Here is a 26,555-nt window from a genome sequence, read left to right on the forward strand (position 1 = left end):
GATAGGGCAATTTCAGGTATGTTCATTAAAACATGTCTGAAATACAAGAGTTCTCTCAAAACATTTTACTGGATGAAAAGTAACATACATTTTTTAGGCTCACACTGTCTGTTGAAAAGAAAATTGACCAATAAAAGCAAAATGACAACAAAAACATAAATGCTACCAAGTTTGAAGGCTCTTATCAAACACGTAATTGCTGTTGCGCTGCTTGGAAGCCTATAAGATTGCAAAAACATTAGTATCACATCTCAGGCTCCCTAGCTAGGCAGCACTGTCTATACTCACTTACAGTAGTTCTTCTGCCGACTCCTATTGTGTTAAATAGCATAATGTATTATGAGTCTGTATGATTTCCTACCCCATTAAACATACATCTAACAGACGTAAGGGAGAAAAAAATCTACGGTCTTTCTGGTTGAGAAAACAAAAGGATTACAGGTCTCTCACATTCAGTTCTTTAGTGACAAAGCAGCGCTTCAACCTTTCACAATGACTTCAAGATACAATTCCCGGACTCTTAAACTGAATCATTTGTATTCAGAAGCTTAATATGGAGGTGCTAAACACTAATTGTTAGCATTGACATCAGTCTCTTATACCGAGAACAATCTGCAATGTACACTGCAAAAATAAACAGGGCAAGCCGTACATTACACATGTGCTCAACAGTCATCGAAAACTTGTTACATTTTTCATTTCCTACTTGAAATTCGAGAAGAGGCGGTCAACTTACAAGTACGTTTGAAACTAATCAATTTCTTTGTAAAAAAGAGTTACACACCAGAATATACTGCAAGAATCTACGTTTTTGACAACGTCAAGATGAACTTATGTGTTTGTGCCTAAATGGAAACTAAAATAAATCAATCACTCTTATGGAGTGGCACTAATTTATGATTGGACAATTGTAATCACTAGGACAAATTCAGTTTGATGTGAGAACTGAAGCTTTAGCTTAAATCTCTAAGCATATGAAATTACAACATACTTCCTATTATGTTTACATGGAAATGGAAAGGAGCCATGAGAAATGAAAGACAACTACTGCCCAGTCTAAACAGAAGAAATGACTAAAATTGCTTAAAAATACATAGATTTCTCCAAAATTGACATAGAAAACCAGAACTTAAGAAATAAAGCACTCCAAGCTCCCCCCCAAAAAACCCTAACCTTCCAAACGTTGCACACTACCAAATTCAACGGCTCTGAACTCCACAGACAATTCATTAAACACAAAACATAGAGCTTGAGCATTTTAAGATAAAAAGCAACAAATAAGAGTAAGAGTATCGATCATATAGACAAAACATCTCCTGAAACCACCTCCAGGACCTGCATCTGTACGTGGAGAATGTGGAAATGAAGTTTTGTAAACCAAACAAATACATAACACTAACACTCCTAACACTGGAAAAGAAAAGCAGCACTCTTAAGTTTCGCCTCCGTTGCTTTCGGTTAGGGAGAGAAGAAAAAAATTAAAACGGTGAAAGTTTTTTGTGGTCCCTTCGACTGTGTGTGGGAGTGACAGAAGGAATCAATGGACGGGAAGAGATGTATTGTGGAGAATAGCTGGCATTTGGAGATGCACAGTGCAGACACACATTGACCTGTGCCTAAACAGAGGAAGCTTGTCACAAATGAGCAGAGGGCAGCCAACGCTGAGGGCATCTTCTCACTCGTAGCCTTCGGTGAAGCTGTCCCAGTCCCCCGCAGCCTCCAGACCCTCCTGGTTGGCCTGATACTGGAAATCGGGCTGGTAGTTATCGGGTGGGCAGGCGAATGCATTTGGCCCTTTCTTGAGTCTGGTGCTGTCGAAATGGAGGAATACGTTATGTGTTGACCAATAAGAAAAGGAAATCTTTTCAAGAGGGCTATAACATGAAAGCAGCATGAGATACTCACTGGTTCTTGTGTTTGGAGCCGCTGATGTGGGCCTGGTACTGCTCCACCGAGTTCAGCTCAATATTGCACACACTACATGGGTAGCCCTTCAGTGTGGAGGCTGAGAGAAATTACATTTAACATTTTAGTAACATTTACTGCTGTGACAAACACACAAAGATTCCACAGATTAAGGTTGGGCACTGACAAATTTCATGGTTCGCTTTCCATTCACAAGCTTGCGATTTGATTGAATTCCAAATTCAATTCATTCGGATATATATCAGGCACAGATTTGTATACAAATATGGTAGTTTTTTTATAATAATGTTATAATAATTTAATGATAGAATTCTGTTTCTACTCTAATTCATTTTTTTTTAAATATAAAAATGTCATTACCCAAGCACAGAATCATAATGTTCCCATTATAATTTAATGTAGCCTATATGACAGACTTGCACTGCACATGTTTCACTTGACCGTATTTTCCTTTTTTAAGTGATTCCAATCATATTTCAAGCAATTCAATACAATCATGGCGAACAATGCGCATATGAAGCGTCTCAGCTGAAGCAAATAATCCATTATTTAAAGGCTTTAATATATCGGCCAAATTGTCTTATTGGGACAATAATGATAACATTAAAAACCAACATATATCAGTCGATAATGAAATGGTGGCCGATTTATTGTGCATCCCTAATGTTAACTGTTTAATGGTGGTTGGCAAACCTGCTTGAAGGTGCATACCACCACCTACTGCACGACATCTGCGTGACAGCTGAAGTCAAATAAAGGATCAGGCTCAGGATAGCAGGGGGAAAAAAAACCTAATCGGTCCCCAATTCTGATCCACCCGATTGGCTCGGGGCAATCCGATTTATTAGATATTAAAATAGTTGATTATATTGAATAAATTAGTGTTTGCTGAAAGTTGACGGTAGATGAGAAAATATTAGTGTTTGTTTGCTCAGCTGTCCTATTACTAATAATAAAAAAGCAAACTTTATATATTCTCTCATATACTGTTTACTCTTTGTAAACAGAGAAAAATATGTGAACCTGGACCACAAAACCAGTCATATAAGTCACATGGTTATATTAGTGGCAATAGTCAACAATACATTGTATGGGTTAAAATTATCCATTTTTTTTGTAATGCCAAACATCCTTAGGATATTAAGAATCCAGTTCCATGAAGTATGGAAAATGTACAAAAAATATATATTAGTAGTAGTATGCATTGCTAAGGACATCATTTGGACAACTTTGAAGGCGATTTTCTCAATTCTTTGATTTTTTTGCACCCTCAGATTCCACATTTTCAAAAAGTTGTATCTTGGCAAAATATTGTCCTATTCTAACAAACCATATATCAATGGAAAGCTTTTTTTTTAATGGAAAAAAAATTCCTTATGACAAAACCCTTATGACTGGTTTTGTGGTCCAGGGTCACATATTCTCTGATAAAGTATTAGACAGAACTGAGAGACGGCAAACTAATGAAAACAGAAAATGGGAGGGGGGGTGGGGGGCTGTGTGCTCATGCACTGCCGTTCTTAGCGCCGGGAAAATAAAAGTCCAACCCACCATCAAAATGAAAGTCCTGCTTCTGACACAATGCCGATAATTAGAAAAATTCAAATATCGGCCGATATGTTTGTCGACCACTACTTAAAATAATCACATATGAAGGAATATCATATTCAGAATATACTGTCTCTTCAACCCAGTTTATTCCGTTAAACAGAATTTAATGTGCACGCATATGATATTCCTTGTGTTTTGTGCAATTTATTCAGTTTTTATGGCAAAAATCATGTCGATTAATAGGAATTTAATTTAAAAAGGTTCAAAATGAACATTCCAGGTTAACTAGAGATGCAGTTGCTTACCACCGAAAGTAAGTCTGCACGATTAATCGAAATTAAACCACACGCAATTTGGCAAAGGCTGCGATTATTTTATGCGCAGCTTGTCAGTGAAGCACGGCTCTGTGATCAGCAGTAAATGCTGCTTCATCGGAAAGCCCTGTTCCAGGAAATCCCTAATAGGCATCAAACTATCCATGTGGCTAAATAAACAGAAGATTGAAATGCATTGATTGATTAAACATGACTAATAAACACACGACTACAACAATATATGCTTTATTCGAGTTCTTCAAGCCTTCTCAGGTAATTTCATGATGATAAAGTATATTGATACTTCAATGCTAATCGACAAAGCCTTTATCATTGTATAGAATATTATGAAATAATGTTGTGTACTGTAAGAAGCCACATCTCATACAAGGATGCGCAATTGTCATTACAAAGTGAGTTTAAAAACATGTTATTAAATGTTGTCCATTGTTGGAAAAGAGGTTCATAAATGCTTTTCATGTTTGGAAAGATGATTGACACATGTTGCTTTTTTCAAATGCAGTTTATAAGTGACTCAAACTGGCAGTGCTTACAGTTGGAGCAGCATTTACTACTGATCACAGAGCCGTGCTTCACTGACAACCTGCGCATAAAAAGAAAAAATTACAGCCTTTGTGATTTCATAATCGCAATACGTCAAATCGGTGCTTAAAACAAACTAAAAAGTTTTTTTCAAAGCAGTCTAAATAAACACTACTTTTCTGGCTGGATGAAATTCTGAGGTGTAATTCCTTACATGTGAGATGTAAGTGTTACTGATGTAATTCCTGTTTGATGTCCACATGAAGTTTTACATACAGGCTGTGAGACCCCCTTCTATGTTCTGACCTGGTGCAGAGGACGGCCCATAGGTCTCCATCAGCTTCTGTTTAGTCAGGTGTTTTTTATGTTTCTTGCCACTGTAGTGCTGCTGAGCCATGAGGGGATTGTTGAAGGAGGCCTGGCAGATGGAGCAGAAGCGGTTGGGGTCCTGGTCTGCCGGCCCCTGCACACCTTTAGGGAGCCCTTCATCCTTCTTCACCTGTGGTTTGGGCTGAGGTAATGCTGGAAGAGGAGCGAAAACAACACGTCAGCTTTTTAGATGAAATGACTAGTTCTAACCGTGTTCAGAATATAATATTAGCATGCTGTGTAATATACAGGGAGTGCAGAATTATTAGGCACGTTGATTTTCTGATCATATTTTTTTTCCAGGCACATTTGACCAATTCCAAACCACAGTAATCCTAATAACTACTATTGATTTAGTATTTAATAATGTATAAGTGATATATAATTGTTCATGAAGGCTGGAAATGAAAAACACCTTATATTCAGGTGTGCAGAATTATTAGGCATGTTTTCTTTTACAGATAAATTGAGCCAAAAAAGAGATTTAACTCAGACTGAAAAGTCAAAAAGTATTAAATGCCCATGAGAAGGATGCAATACTAATGCAATACTAGACATTGCAGTTAAGGCATGACCATTGGACAGTGAAATGCTCGTTGGGTCAGCAGGATCTGACAAAAACAGGTGGTGAAGAAAAGACACCTGTTAACTGCAAAAGAATTAAGAATTAAGGTGAAGAATTAAGGGTGAAACCATCAGGAACCCTTTAGTCTCCAGCGCCACCATTTTCCAGAGCTGCAACCTACCTGGAGTCTCCAGAAGTGCAAGGTGTCAGGATCTCAGAGACTTCAGTTAGGTAAAGAATCCTAAAAAACGACCCCCACTAGATAAGAATCACAAGCTGAAGTGTTGTAAAATACATGAAGAAGGTTTTTTTATAGGCTTTATGGACAGATAGGTTGAGAATGACTCTTGAAGGACCAGCACCACATCCTCTAGTACCACTGTTTGAAGAATTCATCTTCCAGAATCTGGCAGTACGTTTTGGGAGTTCATTTTAGTCCATCCTGAAGTCCGTTTTGCAGAGATGGACTAAAAATGAACTCCCAAAACGTACTGCCAGATTCTGGAAGATGAATTCTTCAAACAGTGGTACTAGAGGATGTGGTGCTGGTCCTTCAAGAGTCACTCTCAACCTATCTGTCCATAAAGCCTATAAAAAAACCTTCTTCATGTATTTTACAACACTTCAGCTTGTGATTCTTATCTAGTGGGGGTCGTTTTTTAGGATTCTTTACCTAACTGAAGTCTCTGAGATCCTGACACCTTGCACTTCTGGAGACTCCAGGTAGGTTGCAGCTCTGGAAAATGGTGGCGCTGGAGACTAAAGGGTTCCTGATGGTTTCACCCTTAATTCTTCACCTTAATTCTTAATTCTTTTGCAGTTAACAGGTGTCTTTTCTTCACCACCTGTTTTTGTCAGATCCTGCTGACCCAACGAGCATTTCACTGTCCAATGGTCATGCCTTAACTGCAATGTCTAGTATTGCATTAGTATTGCATCCTTCTCATGGGCATTTAATACTTTTTGACTTTTCAGTCTGAGTTAAATCTCTTTTTTGGCTCAATTTATCTGTAAAAGAAAACATGCCTAATAATTCTGCACACCTGAATATAAGGTGATTTTCATTTCCAGCCTTCATGAACAATTATATATCACTTATACATTATTAAATACTAAATCAATTGTAGTTATTAGGATTACTGTGGTTTGGAATTGGTCAAATGTGCCTGGAAAAAAATATGATCAGAAAATCAACGTGCCTAATAATTCTGCACTCCCTGTATACTGTATATTGTCAACAATTAGCATGTAAAACAGAATGAAATGCAGTATGAATACATGACACAGTAGAGCAGCACGTTTCTGGATAAACTGAGAATCGCAATTGTTTTTTTTGTTTCAAATAAAGATCATGGTTCTCCCACGATTCTGAACAGATAAGTAAACAAAATAATTTAATAGAAGTTCTCACAAAGTATTAGTTTCAAGGCCTAAATTTGATGACAATCAAGTCTTCTTACCAGGAGTCTGCTGACCATAGGTCTTCAAGCGAAGGTTCTTGGAGTGAACTTTGCCCTGGTAATGTGACTGTGCCACCACTGGGGAAGAGAATGTCATGTTGCACACATTGCAGGCTTTGTATTTGGCCCCTTCATCGACATTACATGTCTGCAAAACAGAACCCTGGCCATTAATACAGGGCACAAACATATCTGTGATCTAATATGCAATAAGTCTTTCTTTTGACTTACAGCATCATCTGAAGACTTGAACCGTTTGGCAATGGGCTCCTCATTACCGTGAATGCTCATGTACCGGCGTACTTTGCTCGCATGTTTTTTGCTCTACAACAAGAGACATGAAAGTTAACAAACAGTATTTGGGTACATAAATAGAATAATTAAATGTAAAATAACTATAATAATAAATAATGCATAGTCTTTACTCAAATATAGTCTTTATTCAAATATAATACAAAAAAAATTATAAAGCTACAAAAGTGATTTTCTTAGTTTTTTGTTGTTTGATTAACATCAAATGACAGACAGCAGCGGGTATTTTAGGCTGCTGTCACTTTAAGACCGAATTCATGGATCCAATATAATGTTACACATCCATTCTCTCTCAATTATTTACGATCAATTAAGCCATAAGCAACTGTGTTTACGAGGATACTCACAGAGACGGACATTTTTACAATTTTGCATGTATGTGTACGTTCAAGTGTGTGTTCTCGCGTCTTTTCAATTCTCTGAATAGTTTAAAATCTCTTGAACGTTTAAACTGACAGGACCTAAAACACGTGCGAGTGATAAACTTTCGCACCACAATTGTTAAACTTGAGCCTTCCCAGCATGTAACATGACGTAGCTTCATATTCTCTTTACTACTTTTGCCGTGAGCGTGGCAAAAAGACGCAATCTAGTGGACTTTGTTTTCAAGCGCTCAAGTCACTCGCACAAGCGCTGTTTAATGCGTCTGCCGACCCACAGTGATGATGAAAATGATATCACACGGACAGCCGAAAGTATACTTTTTTTCTTTTATTTGTATGTATGTGAGCGTATGCACAGTTGAAAGCACAGCCTTGCAAAGTATACCTTTTAACTCATACACAGGCGTTCGACGTATGCATTTCAATAATACTTTAATAATAATAATAATAATTTAAAGTATACATACTGCAGAAAATAGTATGAGTAGTATGCAAGTATGTAATTGTAAACACAGCCTGAAATACTTGCAATCAATATTTAGCCCTCAAAACCACGTTTTGGCTGAAGAACAAAGGATGTGGTGCGATCATATAAACTTTGTCTATGTGAATGTGAAATCTTACCTGATAATGTGCAAGTTTCTGGGATTCTGAGATTAAGACAGCGCTACACACTTTACACTGAGAATCAGAGAACAAGTCACTGTTCTCCTTTATCATTCGGTTCACTGAAAGACAGGTCAGCATCAAAAACAGTCACTACAAAGGGGAATTTCATTGTTATATAAAAGAAACATACAAAACAACTTCAAGGCGAAGTATGCAAAGCTCAAATCAAACCTAGAATAGATTTTCTTTGCATTTAATTGCAAGTATCAGACTATGTCTTCCATCGACCTTGTGTACACTGTTCTGCCTACAGACAGTAAAGCAGCAGCAGCCCAAGAGCCGGAGCTAGGCTACCATGGTTTACACTCCTTCCCACTCTCAGGCACTGTACAATCTCCGAATAAATGTCATGTTTTACTTATAAATAAAGCATCGGAAGCAACACATTTTTTTCTGAATGAGTGTCGCCGTTCTCTTACCCTCGGCCGCCCCTGAAGGTAAATATGGAAAATCTCCATTCGGCTCTTGCTGCGCCATGATGTTTGCAGGAGGCGGGTCGCGCATGCGCAGACGATACATGCGCTGCACAAGTCTCTTCATACGGATATGCTGTAACCCATTTTTATTATATTTAAATATAAACATGTGCATCGTTTACCCTACATGGTTCAAAAAATGTATTGTATGCACTAACCAATGCGGATGACACAAGGATCTTTAGGAGAATCTAGAACAGGTAAACATGACGTGTTGCTATACTTGGTAGGCTATAGTTGTTTATTTGCTATAGGAATCGTTACTTTCTAACTTGGCAAGTAAAGTTGGCATCCTTTTAAGTCACGGTGAATCTTCCAACTTGTTATTTGAAGTAACGCAAAAGACCAAAGACCACAGATTTTACACAAAGATGTAATTATTATCACCTCAAATCTTGTACAAGTCCAATTAGTGAATTCACGAAGTCCAATTCTCTCGCTAACTGAACTTTAGTTTTTTTTCCCCTAAGGTCTTTAGCTTCAGCAAACTACTGAGACACACAAGTTACTAAAAAAAAACATTAAAATTAGTGTAAAAAATAGTACACAGTCAGTATGTGTCTTAATGCGATTTATTTGGACGCTCGTGCTATTGTTGTAGGTGGAAATATTACTTTACTTTAGTTTTTTCCCCTCTCTAAATTAATGTTTTTGGTTTCAGCAAACTGTATTGAGAAACATAAAAACAGCATTATAAAATTAATAATAAAAAATAATAAACAGCTATGTGCCTATAAAGTAGCTAATTAATGTGATTTATTTGGACGTTGGAGCATTAATATACCACACTGTTTTTTTATGGAAATATGTTATATTCATTAGAGAGTAAGTGGAGTGACTTAACCCTGTTTGAACTTGAAACTTTTTTGAGTCTATAAAATTTAAAAGGAAAATGTCTCTGTTAAGTTAATGTATGTTTGCAATGTCCTTTTATTAAATTTTTTTAAAAATGTATTTATTGTTGCATTTGTGTTTTTGTTAAATGTCTTGAGAACCAAACAAGAAAAAAAATGCCAGGTTTAAGGATACAAAAATATAAAATACAAGAAAGTGATTAAAACCTTAATAGACCAAACAATAAAAGGCTTTGATATTTCACAAAATCTTAAATGTATTCAATAAATGAATGGTTTTGACAGGTTTTTTGTTTGTACTGTCCTTAAGGGAAACCATATTTTCTAATTAATTCAATGCCACTGAAAAAAGAGGTTTCTAATTACTAAATTTACACAGATGAATGTGAAACTTAACAAATATAATCACAAGATTAATAACATAAGCTTCATTTTCCAGACTCTTTTTTTGAAAAAAAAATTATATATATATATTACATGTTCGTATAACAAAAGAAAATTGCATTCCAATTTGTCATTAATACATTTAGAAACTTCCATCCATAACCTCTTTGTATATTGACAGTGCCAAAAAATATGAGGTACAGTTTCTGGTTGCAAAGAACAAAATTAACTATTTACATCCAAGTCTTTGTTAAACATGGATAGAAAATGTTTAGCGGGGTAAAATGTGTGCAATATCTTAAACGAAATTATTTTCTTGACCTTATTTGTAATAATAAATGTATTAGGTAAAAGCATCAGCACTGCATTGGATCGTAAATTTAAAATTGTAATGACGTAAAAGAATCACTGAGCCGGTTCTTTGAAACGAACCGATTCACGGAAATGATTCGAGCCAGTGCGCGCGCTGTCGGCTATGACGTAACGTCTTTCCTTGTGTCTCTTGTCTCACGTGACTTGACAATCGCTTGTGAAAATATCCTGGAGTCGAAATCCTTGTTTTTCGAGCCTTTGACTGTCCGTACTAACATCGTATTACCGACAATGAGCACTGAACGTGTTCAGTAAAAGTTTATGAGCAGTTAGCTGAGGTAGCGTCTCATAGAGTGTGTCTAGGTGTGTATAGAGAGGGAGAATTAATGTTATTGAGGTCGCAGGATGCCCCGCCGGAAGCGCTCACCGGATGAAAGCGGAAGAAAGGCGAAAGTCAGCAGAGTGGACAATGAGGAGACCCTGGTCATATCTGATTCTGAACAAGAGGTACTCTGTGTGCAGTAGACAACTATCTAGTGTCTATGTGTTTGTGTTGGTTTGCGTTCGTTTAAAGGTTTGAGAGTTGGCTAAGTGGGGGAAACAACAACTTCTCTTTGAGAATTGCCATGGCAATAATTGTTTCTGCTCAATTTCATAGTTAGTACCACATATTCAGTATTGGCTGTGTTATGCTAATTTCTGTGCCAGTAACCTCGCCAAATGGAATTGCAAAATTAATTGGACAGGTTTTCAAAATATTCTACATTCAATGCATTGCACAACATTCAAAAAAATCATGTGCTCTTGTAAACTTTAATCAAAATAACTTCCCCTCCCTTTTTGCAACATCTCTTGCCTGATGACGTGTTTACTGATACTAGGGCGGGACATCCTGTCACTCGCATGAGATCCACCATAACAAACCACAACTATCTAATCAATTCCCGTCCTACATTTCTTCTTGTTCCAGAAGCCGTTTCACTTGGATATACGTCACGATAGGGAACTTCATTTCACGGAGACTTTAATAACTATAACATTTTATAGTAAAAAACAGGGGTTTGTTTTAAATAGAAGGAAAGGAATGACAATAAATTGACTTTAGATTTCAATTTTTTTATCCTAAGGAGGATGAGTGTCCCCTTAAACGTTCCTCTCGGACAGCCCGGTGGAGACGAAGAGAGAACAAGTCCCAACTACAAGGTACTGCAACTCAGAATTTCCTAACAAATTATAAATTGTGCCTGAAATCTTTGCTGTACGTTTCATTCAGACCCTTGAATTTTCAGAGATGACAGAAGATGAGATGCTGGACCTGGCCATGAGACTGAGCGCTCAGGAAGCTGCACAGAGACGACAGCTGGAAGACAGTGACATAGAGAAAGCCATAGCAGAAAGTCTTAATGTTGGTGAAACACTTATTCTCTTTAGGCTGGAATACACTGCGCAACTTTTATAACGGGAAAAGATTTGAAAACACTAGGCATCATGCACAAAACGAATGAGGATTTCACACTACCAGACTTTCAAGTGGTTCCAAAAACAACAAACTCATGCAGAAACATGCACCTCATTGCTAGGAGATGCATGGGGTGGGGGGTGGTGTATTCCAACCTTAAAGGGATAGTCCACCCAAAAATGAAAATAATCCCATGATTTACTCACCCTCAAGTCATCCTAGGTGTATATGACATTCTTCTTACAGACGAATACAATCGAAGTTATAAAAAAAAAAATTCCTGCCTCTTCCAAGCTTTATAATGGCAGTGAATGGCTGTTTCTGTCCATAAAAGTGCATCTATCCATCATAAAAGTGCTCCTCACGGCTTTAGGGGGTTAATAAAGGCCTTCTGAAGCGAAGCGATGCGTTTGTGTAAGAAAAATATCCATATTTAAAACTTTACAGACTGTAATCTGTAACTTCCGCTAAGTGTCGTACGCGCGTTCAAGAGAGACTGGCGTTCTAGCGTAGGACGCAGGATACCGTAAGTTCCAGTGACGAGGATAGAGCAAAACAAAACTTGGTTCTCACGAGAACTAGCATATTCTCACCGGAGCGTCCTACGTCATACGCTGGAACGCGCGTACGACAGTTAGCGGAAGTTAGAGATTACAGTTTGTAAAGTTTTAAATATGGATATTTTTCTTACTCAAATGCATCGCTTTGCTTCAGAAGGCCTTTATATATTTATATTTATGCATTTGGCAGACGCTTTTATCCAAAGCGACTTACATTGCATTCAAGGTACACATTTTACATTTTTGTCAGTTCTTGCTTTCCCTGGGAATCGAACCCATGACCTTGGCGTTGCTAGCGCCATGGATAGATGCACTATAATGGACTTCATAACAGAAACAGCCATTCACTGCCATTATAAAGCTTGGACGAGCCAGGACATTTTTTAATAGAACTCTGATTGTTTTCGACTGAAAGAAGAATGTCATATACAACTAGGATGACTTGAGGGTGAGTAAATCATGGGATAATCTTTTTTTATTTTTGGGTGAATTTTCCCGTTAAGTCTCACAAGTCTCTCATACCAATCAAAGAGCAGAATGGCATTAATCAGATGTGTGTTTCTACAGCAGAGCAGTGTAAAAGCATCAGAGGGTCAGGATGAAGCATCCAGCTCTTCAGATCAACCACAGCAGAATGTAGCAAATACGATATCGCACTTGAGACGAAAGCTGTCTTACCCCAGCCAAGATCAGACACACAGCGAGAATGAGAGGGAACCGACTAGTCCGCTGCCAGAAATGCCTGATCTGTCACAGATGACCTCCTCGCATCTTTCATCGAGGAGTTCAGCTCAGGTCTCCGGGACTCCTGCTACCACTCAGGTTAGTTTTTCTTCTTTACCCTATGAAGCCTACGGTTTCAAATTTGATACACAAATTTCTAAGGCCTCTAAATTGTCAAAATGATCAAAACTTTGCTGAAAAACCTGTTGTATGCAATCTACTACATACCTTCTATTAAAAAAATGTAGCATGTAAAAGGCCTTTTAGTATAATTCTAAATACGTCTCCCTTCAGGTTATGGTACACGTTTTTTTTTTTTTGCTGAATATGATACACAACAAAAAAGGTCTAAAGGTGTAACAAACTGTTCCGTTCAAAAAATATTGTTTTTTCATACATTTAAGTATTAACCTTCCCCTTGTTTCCCACATGTTGATGCAGGACAAGACCTCAGATAAACAGACAGTCATCAGCGACACTCCAGAGGATGAGCTCTTCAAATCTCGCTCAGAGTCCCAGCCATCCCCTCTCTTCACCAAACATGGCAGCTTCATTCGCCAGCCTGTAGTATGTATGGAGAAACTGAGTCAGGCGAGGGCAGACTCAATAAACTTTCACACAGATGACAGCACTGCCACTTCCACCTGCGCTGACAGATTTCGGTCCCCCCAGCAGGATTCGCCTTTTTCCAAATGCTCAGTCTTCACTCAGGATGGCAAACTGCTAGAGGACAAAGATGGCCATCAAAATGCTAACGGGAATGAAGACGATACTCAAATACCTGATGAAGATACTCCTTTACCAACACAGCTAAGCCAAGGTTTGAGCACAGATCAGGATACGTGCCTTTCACCTTCTAGAACATCGCAGATATCAAGCCCCAAATGTGTGCCTGAAAGCAACAATGAAGACGTCACTGAAACAAGTGTAAGTATGACAGCTTAAAACGATGAAGACGTTTATCAGTTACGCTACTGTTCAAATGTTTGGGATTACTATGATTTTTTTGTTGTTGTTGTTTGAAAGAAATGAATTATTAGCACAAATCAAAATTGAGTAAAGACATATAGGGCCCAATTGTAACGATCTAAGCGCAAGTGCCCTTAGTGGTCTGAATCCACTTTTGTTAGTATAACGACTCGTCCAAAAGGGTTGTCCCTAGTCTCTTAATGAGTCATGGTTGTGTTTTGGGCGTAAAGGTGCAATAAACCAATCAGAGTCTCATCTCCCACTCCCAGTTTAAACACGTGTGTATTGCCACGAGTGGTCAAATAAGTAGCCAATTTCATTCATCATTACTGCAAATAGGTAATTCTGGTACATGCAATGACTATCCATTATGACATGTAGGCATTTTTATCTTTATGTACACAATAATAATCTTTTACATTGTAATCCTTTTATTTTTCATATTTGGCATGTTTGTGTGCTGCTGCCCTGTGTGTGTAATAAGCAGAGTGTACACGTGTTGTGCACCCGCCTATAGGTACATATTACTGACGAACCCTTTAAATAACACAAAAAATACTCGTTTTCAGTTGCCTCAAAATAGCAACGCACCAGTGCGCCTGAACACACCTTGTTTTCAGACCAGCACGCCTATGGGCGACCAGATGGGCGCAAGTGCATTTGCTATTTAAACAACGGGAACATGGACGTGAAAATGATGACCGCGTCGGGCTGAAAATAGCAAAAAACACTTGCGTCGCATTGTGCCAGGCGTATGACAGGGCCCGTAATGTTACAAAACATTTCTTTTTCAAATAAAGAAAATGTATCATGGTTGTCACCAAATATTAAGCAGCACAACTGTTTACAACATTAATACCAAAAATGTTTTTGCACTAAATCAGCATATTAGTCGGAATGATGGAATAATCATGTGACCCTGACCCTTACGATTAATATTACATTGAAATAAAAATTTAAACTGTACAAAAAACACATCAGAATGTTACTGTTTTTACTGTATTTTGATGTGTCAACAGGCCTTAATCCTCTGTCATATACATTCTAATCATTTTATTTCAAAGATTTTACTTAAAATAACACGATGTGTGTAAAAATCAGTGGAAATAATATAGTATCTGTAAAATCTTTGACGTGCTATGTTGCCCGTACATTCTCATTCTGTATAGGATACATACAATGTGAATTGAAAATCTCTGACTCTATCTATTATCTCTATTTGACCTCTAACTCCATTGTTGTCATTTCAACAGAAAACTCCTGACCATAAGCAAGTGGAGGATCAGACCACTCAGGGTGAGAATGTAAAATCTGACACTGGTATGCCATTTCTCACACTCCTCCTCTCTACTGTGGACATATTGGCTATGTTTGGCCTAGAACCAACTTTACCGTTTTCCACTTGCTATCTTTGTCTGATCCTGCTTCACAAATATAGATTAACTTGCATACTTCATTTCTCAGTTGTTCTTTTCGGCGCGTGTAGTCATGTTTGTCATATAAGGCAGTTTGAGTTCTGGCAATAGAAAAGCATTTACTTCATGCTTCAATTGGCATGTGTGGTTGGCCCACTGTTGCTGCAAGACTGAGCAGTGTTTTGTAGTATTCGTCACCACACAGAGTGAGTTTGGTTCCTGCCGACAGGGCCTGTCAAGATATTGGGTTCTCTGTGCGATGGTTCCATACAAATGTTAATTCAGCCAGGCCCTTTAAAAAAAAAAAAAGTAATATAAAGGTTTGAAAATCTCCTATTGACTAATACTTTACTACCGTTAAAGGGATAGTTCACCCTGAAATGAAAATAAAGTCATCCTGCATGTCCGGCTGCTGAAGGCACACACGCACTCCCAGGAATGTGCACAGAGTAACGGACAAGCTCAGTGCTTGACTGAATAATAAGGTTTCTTTCTCGCATAACCTTATAGTATGCCTCCTGAACACTTCCCATATACTGTGCGTGTCTCACTGTATCATTGCGTCACGTTTGTATCCTTTTTGTAAAGTTTTAGCCTGGTCACCATTCACTGCTATTATATGGAGGAGCGTGAGCAGGACGTTTTTTACAAAATTCTTCTTTTGAGGTCCGAAAAAGATAGAAGGACATAGGGCATTGGAACAACAGTAGAGTGAGTAAAAGATGACTTTATTTTCATTTCAGGGTGAACTATCCCTTTAATACTTTTACACAGCAAGGACTTTTATACAGACTAGTTACAGTAAAGACATTTATAATGTTAGAAAATTATTGCTGACAAAAGACTTCTGTCAAAAACAAAAATCTAAAATCTTAACACACACCAATCGTTTGAACAGTAGTGTATAATAGTCATGTCTGTGATTCTGAACACTTGGGTTAACCCTGATCATTTCATCATGTTTTAAACTGCAGAAACTGTTCCAAACACTCAGTCTTGGAATGAATTTGCTATTCACATGGTCTTGCATTTAACAGATGATGAAGATGAAGCCAGTGAAGAGGTAGGCGGGATACTGTACTTTACAGTTAACAGTTTGTATATTAAAAAACACCTGCATGTTAATGCACAAGAATATTATTATATGAATCAGTTTCTGATAATGTGAGCACAATATTGCCATAACCAGATACAGCTAATGTTCCGGTTTCTAGAAATTCAAATCTGGAATATGCCTGTATTCAGAATTTTGGGTCAAAATCTCCACCATAAGTGAATTCAATTGCATCAGTGCATGTCCAAAAAAGATAATTCTGGGTGAGATTAGATACAAAAAGTATGTGCATGTCTTAGGTTATTGTGAAATATGCTGATTACATGTAAACATCAAGGTTTAACCAGAATTGGACAATGTTGTCATTTGCAGGTTCTCTCCCCGAGCCCAGTCAAGAAGATTTCTCGGCCAATCAGGACGGAGATTTCCCCAAACCAGTCCTGCATCTCTTCAGCTACCATCACCCTTGATCCTTCCACACAAGACACCCAAATATCTCGGTCTGTCCTCGAGGAGGACTCAAGAGCATCCAAAGGTGCTGAATCCCAACCCTCCGAGTGTAAACCTCCACATACTTCAGTGGAAAAAGGACAATGCACAATCTCTTACTATTGGGGAGTGCCTTTTTGTCCCATGGGGCAAAGCCCGGACGAGTATACGCGTGTGATCATGTGTCAGATGGAGGTGTACGAGAAGAGCCTGAAGGAGGCCCAGCGAACGCTGCTGCACAAAGCAGATTGGGGACAGCCAGTGAGTGACACCAACTGCATTCATTCAGTCAAAACGTCATATTACAACAGTTATAGGAACAATCTGAAACTAATCAGCTTTCCTCATGAATATTAATTGTCACATATTTAGATTTACAACCCTAAATCAGAAAAAGTTGGGACAGTATGGAAAACGCAAATAAAAAAAAAAAGAAGTGATTTCTAAATTTACTTTGACTTGTATTTCATTGCAGACAATATAAACAAAAAATATTTCATGTTTTGTCTTGTCAACTTCATGTCATTTGTAAATATGCATCCTTTCCTGTCATTCAGACCTGCAACACATTTCAAAAAAAGTTGGGACAGTAAAGCATTTATCACTTTGTAATGTTGCCATTCCTTTTCACAACACTTAAAAGACGTTTAGGGACTGAAGACACCAAGTGATGAAGTGTTTCAGGTGTAATTTTGTCCCATTCTTCCTGCAAACAAGTCTTAAGGTGGGCAACAGTACGGGGTCTTCGTTGTCGCATTTTGCGCTTCAAAATGTGCCACACATTCTCTATTGGAGACAGGTCAGGACTGCAGGCAGGCCAGTCAAGTACCCGTACCCTCTTCCTCCGCAGCCAGGACTTTGTAATGTGTGCAGAATGTGGTTCTGCATTGTCTTGTTGAAATATGCATGGACGTCCCTGGAAAAGATGTCTTCTTGAAGGCAGCATATTATGCTCCAAAATCTCTATGTACTTTTCAGCATTAATGGTGCCTTCACAGAAGTGCAAGTTACCTTTGCCAAGGGCACTGACACAACCCCATACCATGACAGACCCTGGCTTTTGGACTTGTTGCTGGTAACAGTCTGGATGATCCTTTTCTTCTTTGGTCCGGAGCACACGGCGTCCATTCCTCCCAAAAAATACCTCAAATACTGATTCATCTGACCACAGTACACGTTTCCACTGTGTGTTGGTCCATCCCAGATGCCTCCGAGCCCAGAGAAGTCGACGGCGCTTCTGGACACTGTTAACATAGGGCTTCCTTTTGGCACAGTACAGTTTTAACTGGCATTTGTGGATGTAACTACGTATTGTGGTACTTGACAAAGGTTTGCCAAAGTAGTCCTGAGCCCATGTGGTGATATCGCTTATAGATGAATGACGATTCTTGATGCAGTGCCGCCTGAGGGATCGGAGATCACGGTTGTTCAGCTTAGGCTTGCGCCCTTGTCCTTTACGCACTGAAATTCCTCCAGATTCCTTGAATCTTTTAATTATGTTATGCACTGTTGAATGTGAAATATCCAAATCTCTTCCTGTCTTTCTTTGAGGAACATTGTTTTTAAACATTTCAATAATTTTCTCACGTATTTGTTGGCAAACTGGCGATCCTCGGCCCATCTTTGCTCCTAAAGGATTAGACCTTTCTTGGATGCTGCTTTTGTACCAAATCATAATTACAATCACCTGTTGACATCACCTGTTTCAAATCACATCATTATTTAACCATTTTACCTCATTACTAGCCCTAAATTGCTCCTGTCCCTGTTGCTGGTCTGAATGACAGGAAAGGATGCATATTTACAAATGACATGAAGTTGACCAGACAAAACATGAAATATTGTGTGTTCATATTGTCTGCAATGAAATACAAGTCAAAGTACATTTAAAAATCACTTCTTTTTTTTTCTTTTTTTTGCGTTTTCCATACTGTCCCAACTTTTTCTGATTTGGGGATGTATTTTACATATCCCAAACCCACTGTCACAATACCTTTTTATATACAGTTTTCAGTAGTGTAGATTGCCAAATGATACATTTGTTTGTTTTTAGGTGGTTCCTGGCTCAGATAGGCCGTTTGGTGGGAGGAGATGGAAGCGCCACAGACCTCCTCAGCTGTCAGAGGATGAGGAGGAGAATGAAGAAGAGGGAGAGAAGGAAAAAAACAGAAAAGAGGTAGAAGAAGAGAGGGAGGAAGCAAGGCAGGAGTCTGTGGTGGGGTCACAGGAGGAAGCTAAGGGAGGACAGAGTGAAACATTCATAGTTTTGTCTTCTCCAGAGACAAAAGATGAGCAAGTGGTAAGTATACTGGTCTTGGTATTACTGTAATCTATTTATCAGGGCAATTGTTTAGATCTAGGGATGTCATGTGAATATAAATTATTGTGTTGTTAGAACTGGAATTTCAGCATGTCTGCTTAGATCCTTGGCTCCAACTAACTTTTAAAGTTTCTTCTTGTGTTTTAGTGTAATACCATCATTAACCACAAGATGACACTCCAGTTATTGGCAGTAACAAAGACAAACTGTTGTTAAGAATGTTGCTGCACCTGTTGCTGATATCTTGTTTGCCTTCGCAACAGGAAAAAAGCCCTTTCTGCAGCCAAGAGGAGCCTGTAACTGCAGCTGCAAATAAATCTTTCAGGTAAAATAGTGTGTAGTTCTGGTGTTTAGATTTCCAATAAAGTAATAATTAATAATAATAATAATTTATTACATTTATATAGCGCTTTTCTAGGCACTCACTCAAAGCGCTTTTACATAGAAGGGGGGAATCTCCTCAACCACCACCAATGTGCAGCATCCACCTGGATGATGCGACGGCAGCCATATTGCGCCAGTACGCCCACCACACACCAGCTGATTGGTGGAGAGGAGACTGAGGGATGATACCAATCGTATATATATGGGGATGATTAGGAGGCCAATGGGCAATTTGGCCAGGATGCCGGGGTTACACCCCTACTCTTTATCGAAGGACATCCTGGGATTTTTAATGACCACAGAGAGTCAGGATCTCGGTTTAACGTCTCATCCGAAAGATGGTGCTTGTTACAGTATTGTGTCCCCATCACTATACTGGGGCGTTAGGACCCACACAGACCACAGGGTGAGCACCCCCTGTTGGTCTCACTAACACCTACCAGCAGCTACCTAATTTTCCCAGTTGGTCTCCCATCCAGGTACTTACCAGGCTCAGCCCTGCTTAGCTTCAGTGGGAAACCAGTCTTGGGCTACAGGGTGATATGGCTGCTGGCGAAGTAGCTTTTCTGCTAATTATGTAACACATTCTACCCTTTGAAAGAATTGGGTGACAGGCTTATGTCAGAAACACACAGTCAAAAAAGCTCATATAATATATATATATATATATAATCACCACTGATTTTGGTTCTCTATTATGCTTTTGGTTCTCTGCGTGCTGCCAAAACAGCACTGACCCGCCGAGGCATGGACTGTACAAGATCCCTGAAGGTGTCCTGTGATATCTGGCACCAAGACATTCACAGTAGATCCTTCAAGTCCTGTAGGTTGCGAGGTCAAGCCACCATGAATATATATATATATATATATACTGTATATATTGCCAAAAGTTTTGGGACGTCTGCCTTTACATGCACATGAACTTTAATGACATCCCATTCTTAATCCGTAGGGTTTAATATGGAGTTGGCCCACCCTTTGCAGCTCTAACAGCTTCAACTCTTCTGGGAAGGCTTTCCACAAGTTTTAGGAGTGTGTTTATGGGAATTCTTGACCGTTCTTCTAGAAGTGCATTTGTTAGGTCAGGCACTGATTTTGGAAGAGAAGGCCTGGCTCGCTGTCTCCGCTCTAATTTATCCCAAATATGTTCTATTAGGTTGAGGTCAGGACCCTGTGCAGGCCAGTCAAGTTCCTCCACATTAAACTCACTCATCCATGTCTTTATGGACCTTGCTTTGTGCACTGGTGCGCAGTCATGTTGGAACATGCCCCCATCCCCAAACTGTTCCTACAAAGTTGGGAGCATGAAATTGTCCGAAATGTCTTGGTATGCTGAAGCATTAAGAGTTCCTTTCACTGGAACTAAGGGGCCAAGCCCAGCCGCTGAAAAACAACCCACACTATAACCCCCCCTCCACCAAACTTTACACTTGGCACAATGCAGTCAGGCAAGTACCATTCTCCTGGCAACCGCCAAACCCAGACTCATCCATCGGATTTTCAGACAGAGAAGTGTGGTTGGTCACTCTAGAGAACACGTCTCCACTGCTCTAGAGTCCAGTGGCGGCGTGCTTTACACCACTGCATCAGACACTTTACATTGCACTTGGTGATGTAAGGCTTGGATGCAACTGCTCGGCCATGGAAACCCATTCGATGAAGCTCTCTACGCACTGTTCATGAGCTAATCTGAAGGCCACATGAAGTTTGGAGGTCTGTAGCTGTTGACTTCTGTGCCTCAGCATGCGCTGACCCCACTCTGTGATTTTTACGTGGCCTACCACTTCGTGGTTGAGTTGCTGTTATTCCCAATTGCTTCCACTTTGTCATAATAACATTAACAGTTGACCGTGGAATATTTGGTATTGAGGAAATTTCACAACTTCTTGCACAGGTGGCAACCTCTCACGGTACCACGCTTGAATTCACTGAGCTCCTGAGAGTGACCCATTCTTTCACAAATGTTTGTAGAAGCGTCTGCATGCCTAGGTGATTGATTTTATACACCTGTGGCCATGGAAGTGATTGGAACACCTGAATTCAATGATTTGGAGGGGTGTCCCAATACTTTTGGCTATGTATATATGTATATGTATTATAAAGCTGTCCTATCGCATCTCATTGACAGGAAAAATGCTCCGTGGGATATTTCAGATGAAACTCAAATAAAGTGTCCAGCTGTGCAGGAGGAACAGGAAGCCCAGACTCATGAGGGTTGTGAAGAGGATGAGATTGTTTGTCCAGGTATGTGGCTGAAGTTTCCAGCTGTTCAGTAGATGATTAAACGGTTTCTTGTGGTATAAACGTAATTCGGTTGTATGTGAATACAGAGACTCAGATGAGTGAAAACAGCACACCAGAGCTAATGATGACCAGTCCTGCCAGTCCCCCACAGGTACAGTAGCACTAAACAGCTCTGATCCAACACAGGCAGAGTCTTAAAAGAAATGGAACATTTGATTTACTACCAGAGTTAAGGACTGAATTAATTGAAATAAGACCATATAGTTCTAAGTGAGCTTCTCTCGTTCACAGCCCCAGTCTCGCGCTGACAGCGAGGTGATGGAGGTAGAGGATGGAGGAGGTGCTTCTGTGGCAGCGGAGGAGATGATGGAGCAGGAGAGCGATCCAGCAGAAGCAGCTCCTCCTCACAGTGAAAGGATGGAGTGCCCCATGTGCTCTAAACTTTTCCCCCTCTGCAGGATCGAGATGCACGCAGCTTTCTGTGATGGAGAAGCAGACCAGCAGGAAGAACAGTCACAAGGTCAGCTCTCCACTAGCGCTTCTGTAGCTATTTAAAGGGGTGGTAAAACACATTCTTTCGAAGGCTTGATTGTGTTTGTGGGGTGCACTTGTAACACGTGTTCATGCTTCGTTTTTTTTTAAAAATTGCATTATTTTTCATATATTTTACCTTTATTCTACACTGCTCTGTCCCTCCTTGTAAAAACGGTCTGATGGTTTCCGGGTTCTATGAAGCCAGTCCCTCAAAAATACGCAATGGGCTCAGATTGGTTAGCTGGCCCAGTGTGTTATGATTCGCTAACCGCCTAGTGCACGTTTGTCGGAAACGTCACGCCCCTTACCTTTACCGGTAGACTGTGCTTTGGTAGTATTAGAAACAATGGCGTCAATAAAACCATACCAATTTGAGCCCGAATCAGACCCAGACAATTTGAGTGAAGATGATCGAGCAGAACCTGTTCAGTCCTCAAGAGTAAAGACTGCGGATCTATAGTGATCGCTACTGAATGGCACTGTTACATTTGTATTTTTAGAACGAGTATAGTGGAGTCCATGCCTCGACGGGTCAGGGCTGTTTTGGCAGCAAAAGGGGGACCAACACAATATTAGGAATGTCATAATGTTAAGTTCGTAGTGTTATGCCTGATCAGTGTATATAATTATTTATGATCAACAGTTGTTAGAAATATGACACAGTTCACATAGCACTTGCATGAATACATATGCAGTCGGTATGCATAGAGTCCATTGGCCGTGATGATATTTGTGGAATAGGGCAAGAAATTTGTGAAATGAAATATTTTATTTTATTGTAGTTGTTGCCCGACGGAAAAGGACCAGAGGAAATTTAACAGAGGAATCTCAGCGATCTAGCAAGTAAGTACAGCAAACATCCAATGAACATGTTGAGAATAAATTACAGTTGTAGTGTCATAAAAACACGACGACTTCGCAGATCAGCAGAGATGGAGAAGTGCTTCCTGTGTCTGGAGGCGTTTTCACCCCAGGAGTATCCAGACCATGTCAATTTGTGCTTTAAAGAAAAAGACTCAAGAACTAATCAGGTGACCGTTACACACTAAAACAAGTATGCTTACCCATCATTTTTAAATGTTAAACGTCCTCTTGTATTGTGTTTGTATGAAGTGTCATTATTGTAGTGTTTTTTTGCAGCAAAACGGCCTACTTTCTGCTCTGGAGCGGACAGAACAGAGACATACTGGTGCGTAATATTCCTCGCATTTATGATGTATTAATGCCAGTAAAGCCTGACCGATGAGGCTTTTTATCATATGTAATTCTTCACTTTCAGGCAGTGATGAACCTGGACCATCTGATGTTTCTACAAAGAGCAACTGGTACAATTTTAATATCGTTTGTTAAACATTGTATTTGCATATGCCTTTACATTTTTCCCCAAAAAATCAGCATGCATCATTTCCTAAATGCTTCCCCAGCGGTCTTGCCGATCCTGCAGTGATGGGGACGTCTCAAAGTGTAGACTGCTCAGTGATGACTTCCTGTCCCAGATCAGAAAACACAGACTGCCTTAGTGACTCCTCTAAGACCAGCCAAAGACTCTCAAGAAAAAGAAAATTCAAAAGATAGTGTGGACATGCTTTTAGTAACTCTGGTGTCTGTGCTTTTCAATGCCTTCTCCATTTGTATGGCTTTTTATCAAATGAAAAATGCACAAATTTATATATTTAAAGTCTGTTTTGTCTTATAAATGTGTATTAAAAGATATCGGCACCTCATGAAGTTTGTATTAAATGTTGTTTTTTTTTTTTATCTATCGATCATATGTCTACCAGTGCAAAGTTGCAGAAAGGCGTGTTTCTAAAATGAGCTGTGCTTCACCCCTGCACTGTTGTGCAATGGACCTTTTTTTTTTTTTTTTTGGTCTGAAATGTCTGTGAGCGCACCTTTACAGCAAGCTCTTCTTTACATTTTGATCGAGAAGCTTGCAATTAGTTACCATATTTTTTTTTAAATAACCCTTCTAAACTACTGGGCAAATGTTAAGGGGTTACAGAAATGTTGCCTTTCTCTAAACATGCTGATCTAGTCTCCGACCAATGAACTACAGGTTGACTCGAAATATTTCAGCCATGAAGTAATGCAACATTAATATGCCATTCTGGTTTCTTTTTAGTAGGATACACACACACACACACTGTCAGAATTCGTAAGTTTAAAGGGATAGTTCACCCAAAAATGAAAATTGTCATCATTTACTCACCCTCAAGTTGTTCCAAACCTGTATGAATTTCTTTTTTCTGCTGAACACAAAAGATGATATTTAGAAGAATGTTTGTAACCAAGCAGAGAGAGCCACCATTGACTACCATAGTATTTTTTTTCCCTACTCAATGGTTGCTCTTTCGGCTAGGTTACATTTAGTCATTTAGCAGACGCTTTTATCCAAAGCGACTTACAAAAGAGGGCAATAGAAGCAGCTAGAGCAAAGGTTTCAAACATTCTTCTAAATATCATCTTTTGTGTTCAGCAGAACAAAGAAACTCATACAGGTTTGGAACAACTTGAGGGTGAATAATTATGACAGAATTTTCATTTTTGGGTGAACTATCCCTTTAAGGATCAAGAGGTTTGGGATAAGCAGTGTCTGATTTGTGTATTGTGTAATGTCATTTAATTTGTGGGATGGCAGCGCCACCTTGTGGAATTTGTATGATACAGCTCTTCATTGTAAGTTCCTTTATTATTTATTTCATGCAGGCAGTAATCTAGAAGGTGTTTTCCTCTCCAATGGTTGGAGGAAGAAAGGCCATCCAGAGTGCAGCTTGATTATTGATATTTTACTCATGAAGATCCATGATTCACATTCTGTGCTGCTTTTGTACCCAAGAGTGGATCAACATCTGCTCAGACTGATCTCCATATATATATTTACTCATATTAGGAAATATATTTAAACTACCATTTAAAAGTTTGGGATTGGAAAGATTTTTTTAATGTTTTTGAAATAAGTCGCACTAAAATGGCAATAATGTAAAATATTATTACAGTTTAATGTAACTTCTATTTTAATGTCATTTATTCCTTTAGTTTTCAGCATCATTACTCCAGTCTTCAGTGTCACACGATCCTTCAGAAATCAGTTTAATATGCTGATTTGCTGCTCAAGAAACATTATTATTTATGTTGAAAACAGTTCATATTTTTGTGGAAACTGATCTTTTTCAGGATTCTTTAATGAATTTGAAAAAATATTTTAAATAGTAAAGACTCTTACATTGTTACAAAAAAACGAACTTTTGATCAATTTAATGTACACTTATTAATAACTATTATCATATAGTCAAACCAAAAAATGATTCAGACACCAGATATATATTTTTTACTAGTGGGTACAGGACACAATAGTTCATTTATGTAAGTGAGGATATAAAAATAAGTAATCTGTGACATATTATACCCAACAATTCTTCATACAGTGGACTACCAGTAAAATTGATCAGAATTTGGGACCAAAATGATCCAGACACTTTGACCTGACCATGTTTTGCTGAAGTGTTTTTTCTTGAATTGCTAATGCGACCTTTGACACCACAGACTGAACAAAATGAAGCATTGGTCATTGGTTGACCTAAATTTGTATTATCTAATTGTGTGCTTAACTTGAACAGTTGATTGTAATTCATGACATACATTTCAATCCAAGTTATCTGACATTATCAAGATGCATTTGTTCTGACAGTTCTTGTCATATTTTATTACCATTTTCTAAAGCGAATAAACTGTGATAATGTGAGATGATGTTGAAGGTGTCTGAATACATTTTGGTTTGACTGTATAGCCTCTATCTATCTATCTATCTATCTATCTATCTATCTATCTATCTATCTATCTATCTATCTATCTATCTATCTATCTATCTATCTATCTATCTATCTATCTATATATATGATAAAGTTATATTAATCACTTTTATATAGGCATATATCTGTATCACTTGACTACAGATTATGAGAACAAAGAGAATTGATCTGTCTTCATGCTTTCCCCCCGGACATGTGCAAATGTGCTTGAAGAAAAGAACGAATATGGAGGGAAACACGAGGAATGCATGTCACAGAGTGAGGGGGTGGGGTGACGGCTCTCTGCGGGACATTTCGCATTGAAATTGTGACCCAGTTAATCATGAAAATGTCCTAAAGTTTTCTGCACCCAATATCTGCAGTGGAAAATAAAACATGGTGACAAATGTATACATCCATTTGAAGGTCTGATGCATTTAAGTTTTTAAAATGTAAATTTAATCATCGCATTTTATTTAATTATCACTTTACAATAAG

General features: G+C 38.8%; 2 protein-coding genes across 18 annotated transcripts; one reads left to right on the top strand and one right to left on the bottom strand.

The window, feature by feature from the left end:
- On the bottom strand, positions 1-8,647 carry znf346 (zinc finger protein 346). Its single transcript, XM_079834840.1, has 7 exons — positions 8,512-8,647; positions 8,048-8,151; positions 6,960-7,052; positions 6,729-6,876; positions 4,641-4,856; positions 1,906-2,005; positions 1-1,811 (listed from the first exon to the last, which is right to left on the bottom strand). Exons 1-7 carry the CDS (start codon positions 8,630-8,632, stop codon positions 1,676-1,678), a joined length of 918 nt encoding a protein of 305 aa, XP_079690966.1. The 5' UTR covers positions 8,633-8,647; the 3' UTR covers positions 1-1,675.
- Positions 8,583-26,009, top strand: uimc1 (ubiquitin interaction motif containing 1). Of its 17 annotated transcripts, none has more exons than XM_079834830.1 (19): positions 8,583-8,768; positions 10,523-10,625; positions 11,246-11,321; positions 11,408-11,523; positions 12,705-12,959; positions 13,302-13,787; positions 15,083-15,149; positions 16,219-16,307; positions 16,671-17,048; positions 18,841-19,086; positions 19,371-19,432; positions 21,620-21,735; positions 21,822-21,886; positions 22,027-22,255; positions 23,052-23,112; positions 23,192-23,300; positions 23,410-23,458; positions 23,549-23,594; positions 23,694-26,009. In XM_079834830.1, exons 2-19 carry the CDS (start codon positions 10,524-10,526, stop codon positions 23,842-23,844), a joined length of 2,703 nt encoding a protein of 900 aa, XP_079690956.1. In that variant the 5' UTR covers positions 8,583-8,768; position 10,523; the 3' UTR covers positions 23,845-26,009. The 17 variants fall into 17 exon arrangements, with proteins under 17 accessions (XP_079690956.1, XP_079690955.1, XP_079690962.1 ...); XM_079834836.1 differs by having other exon boundaries at positions 8,595-8,768; positions 16,282-16,307; XM_079834833.1 differs by having other exon boundaries at positions 8,595-8,768; positions 15,083-15,125.
- The last annotated feature ends 546 nt before the right edge of the window (positions 26,010-26,555 follow it).

This window comes from Gobio gobio (genome assembly GCF_949357685.1).
Source record: "Gobio gobio genome assembly, chromosome: 14".
Taxonomy (NCBI): domain Eukaryota; kingdom Metazoa; phylum Chordata; class Actinopteri; order Cypriniformes; family Gobionidae; genus Gobio; species Gobio gobio.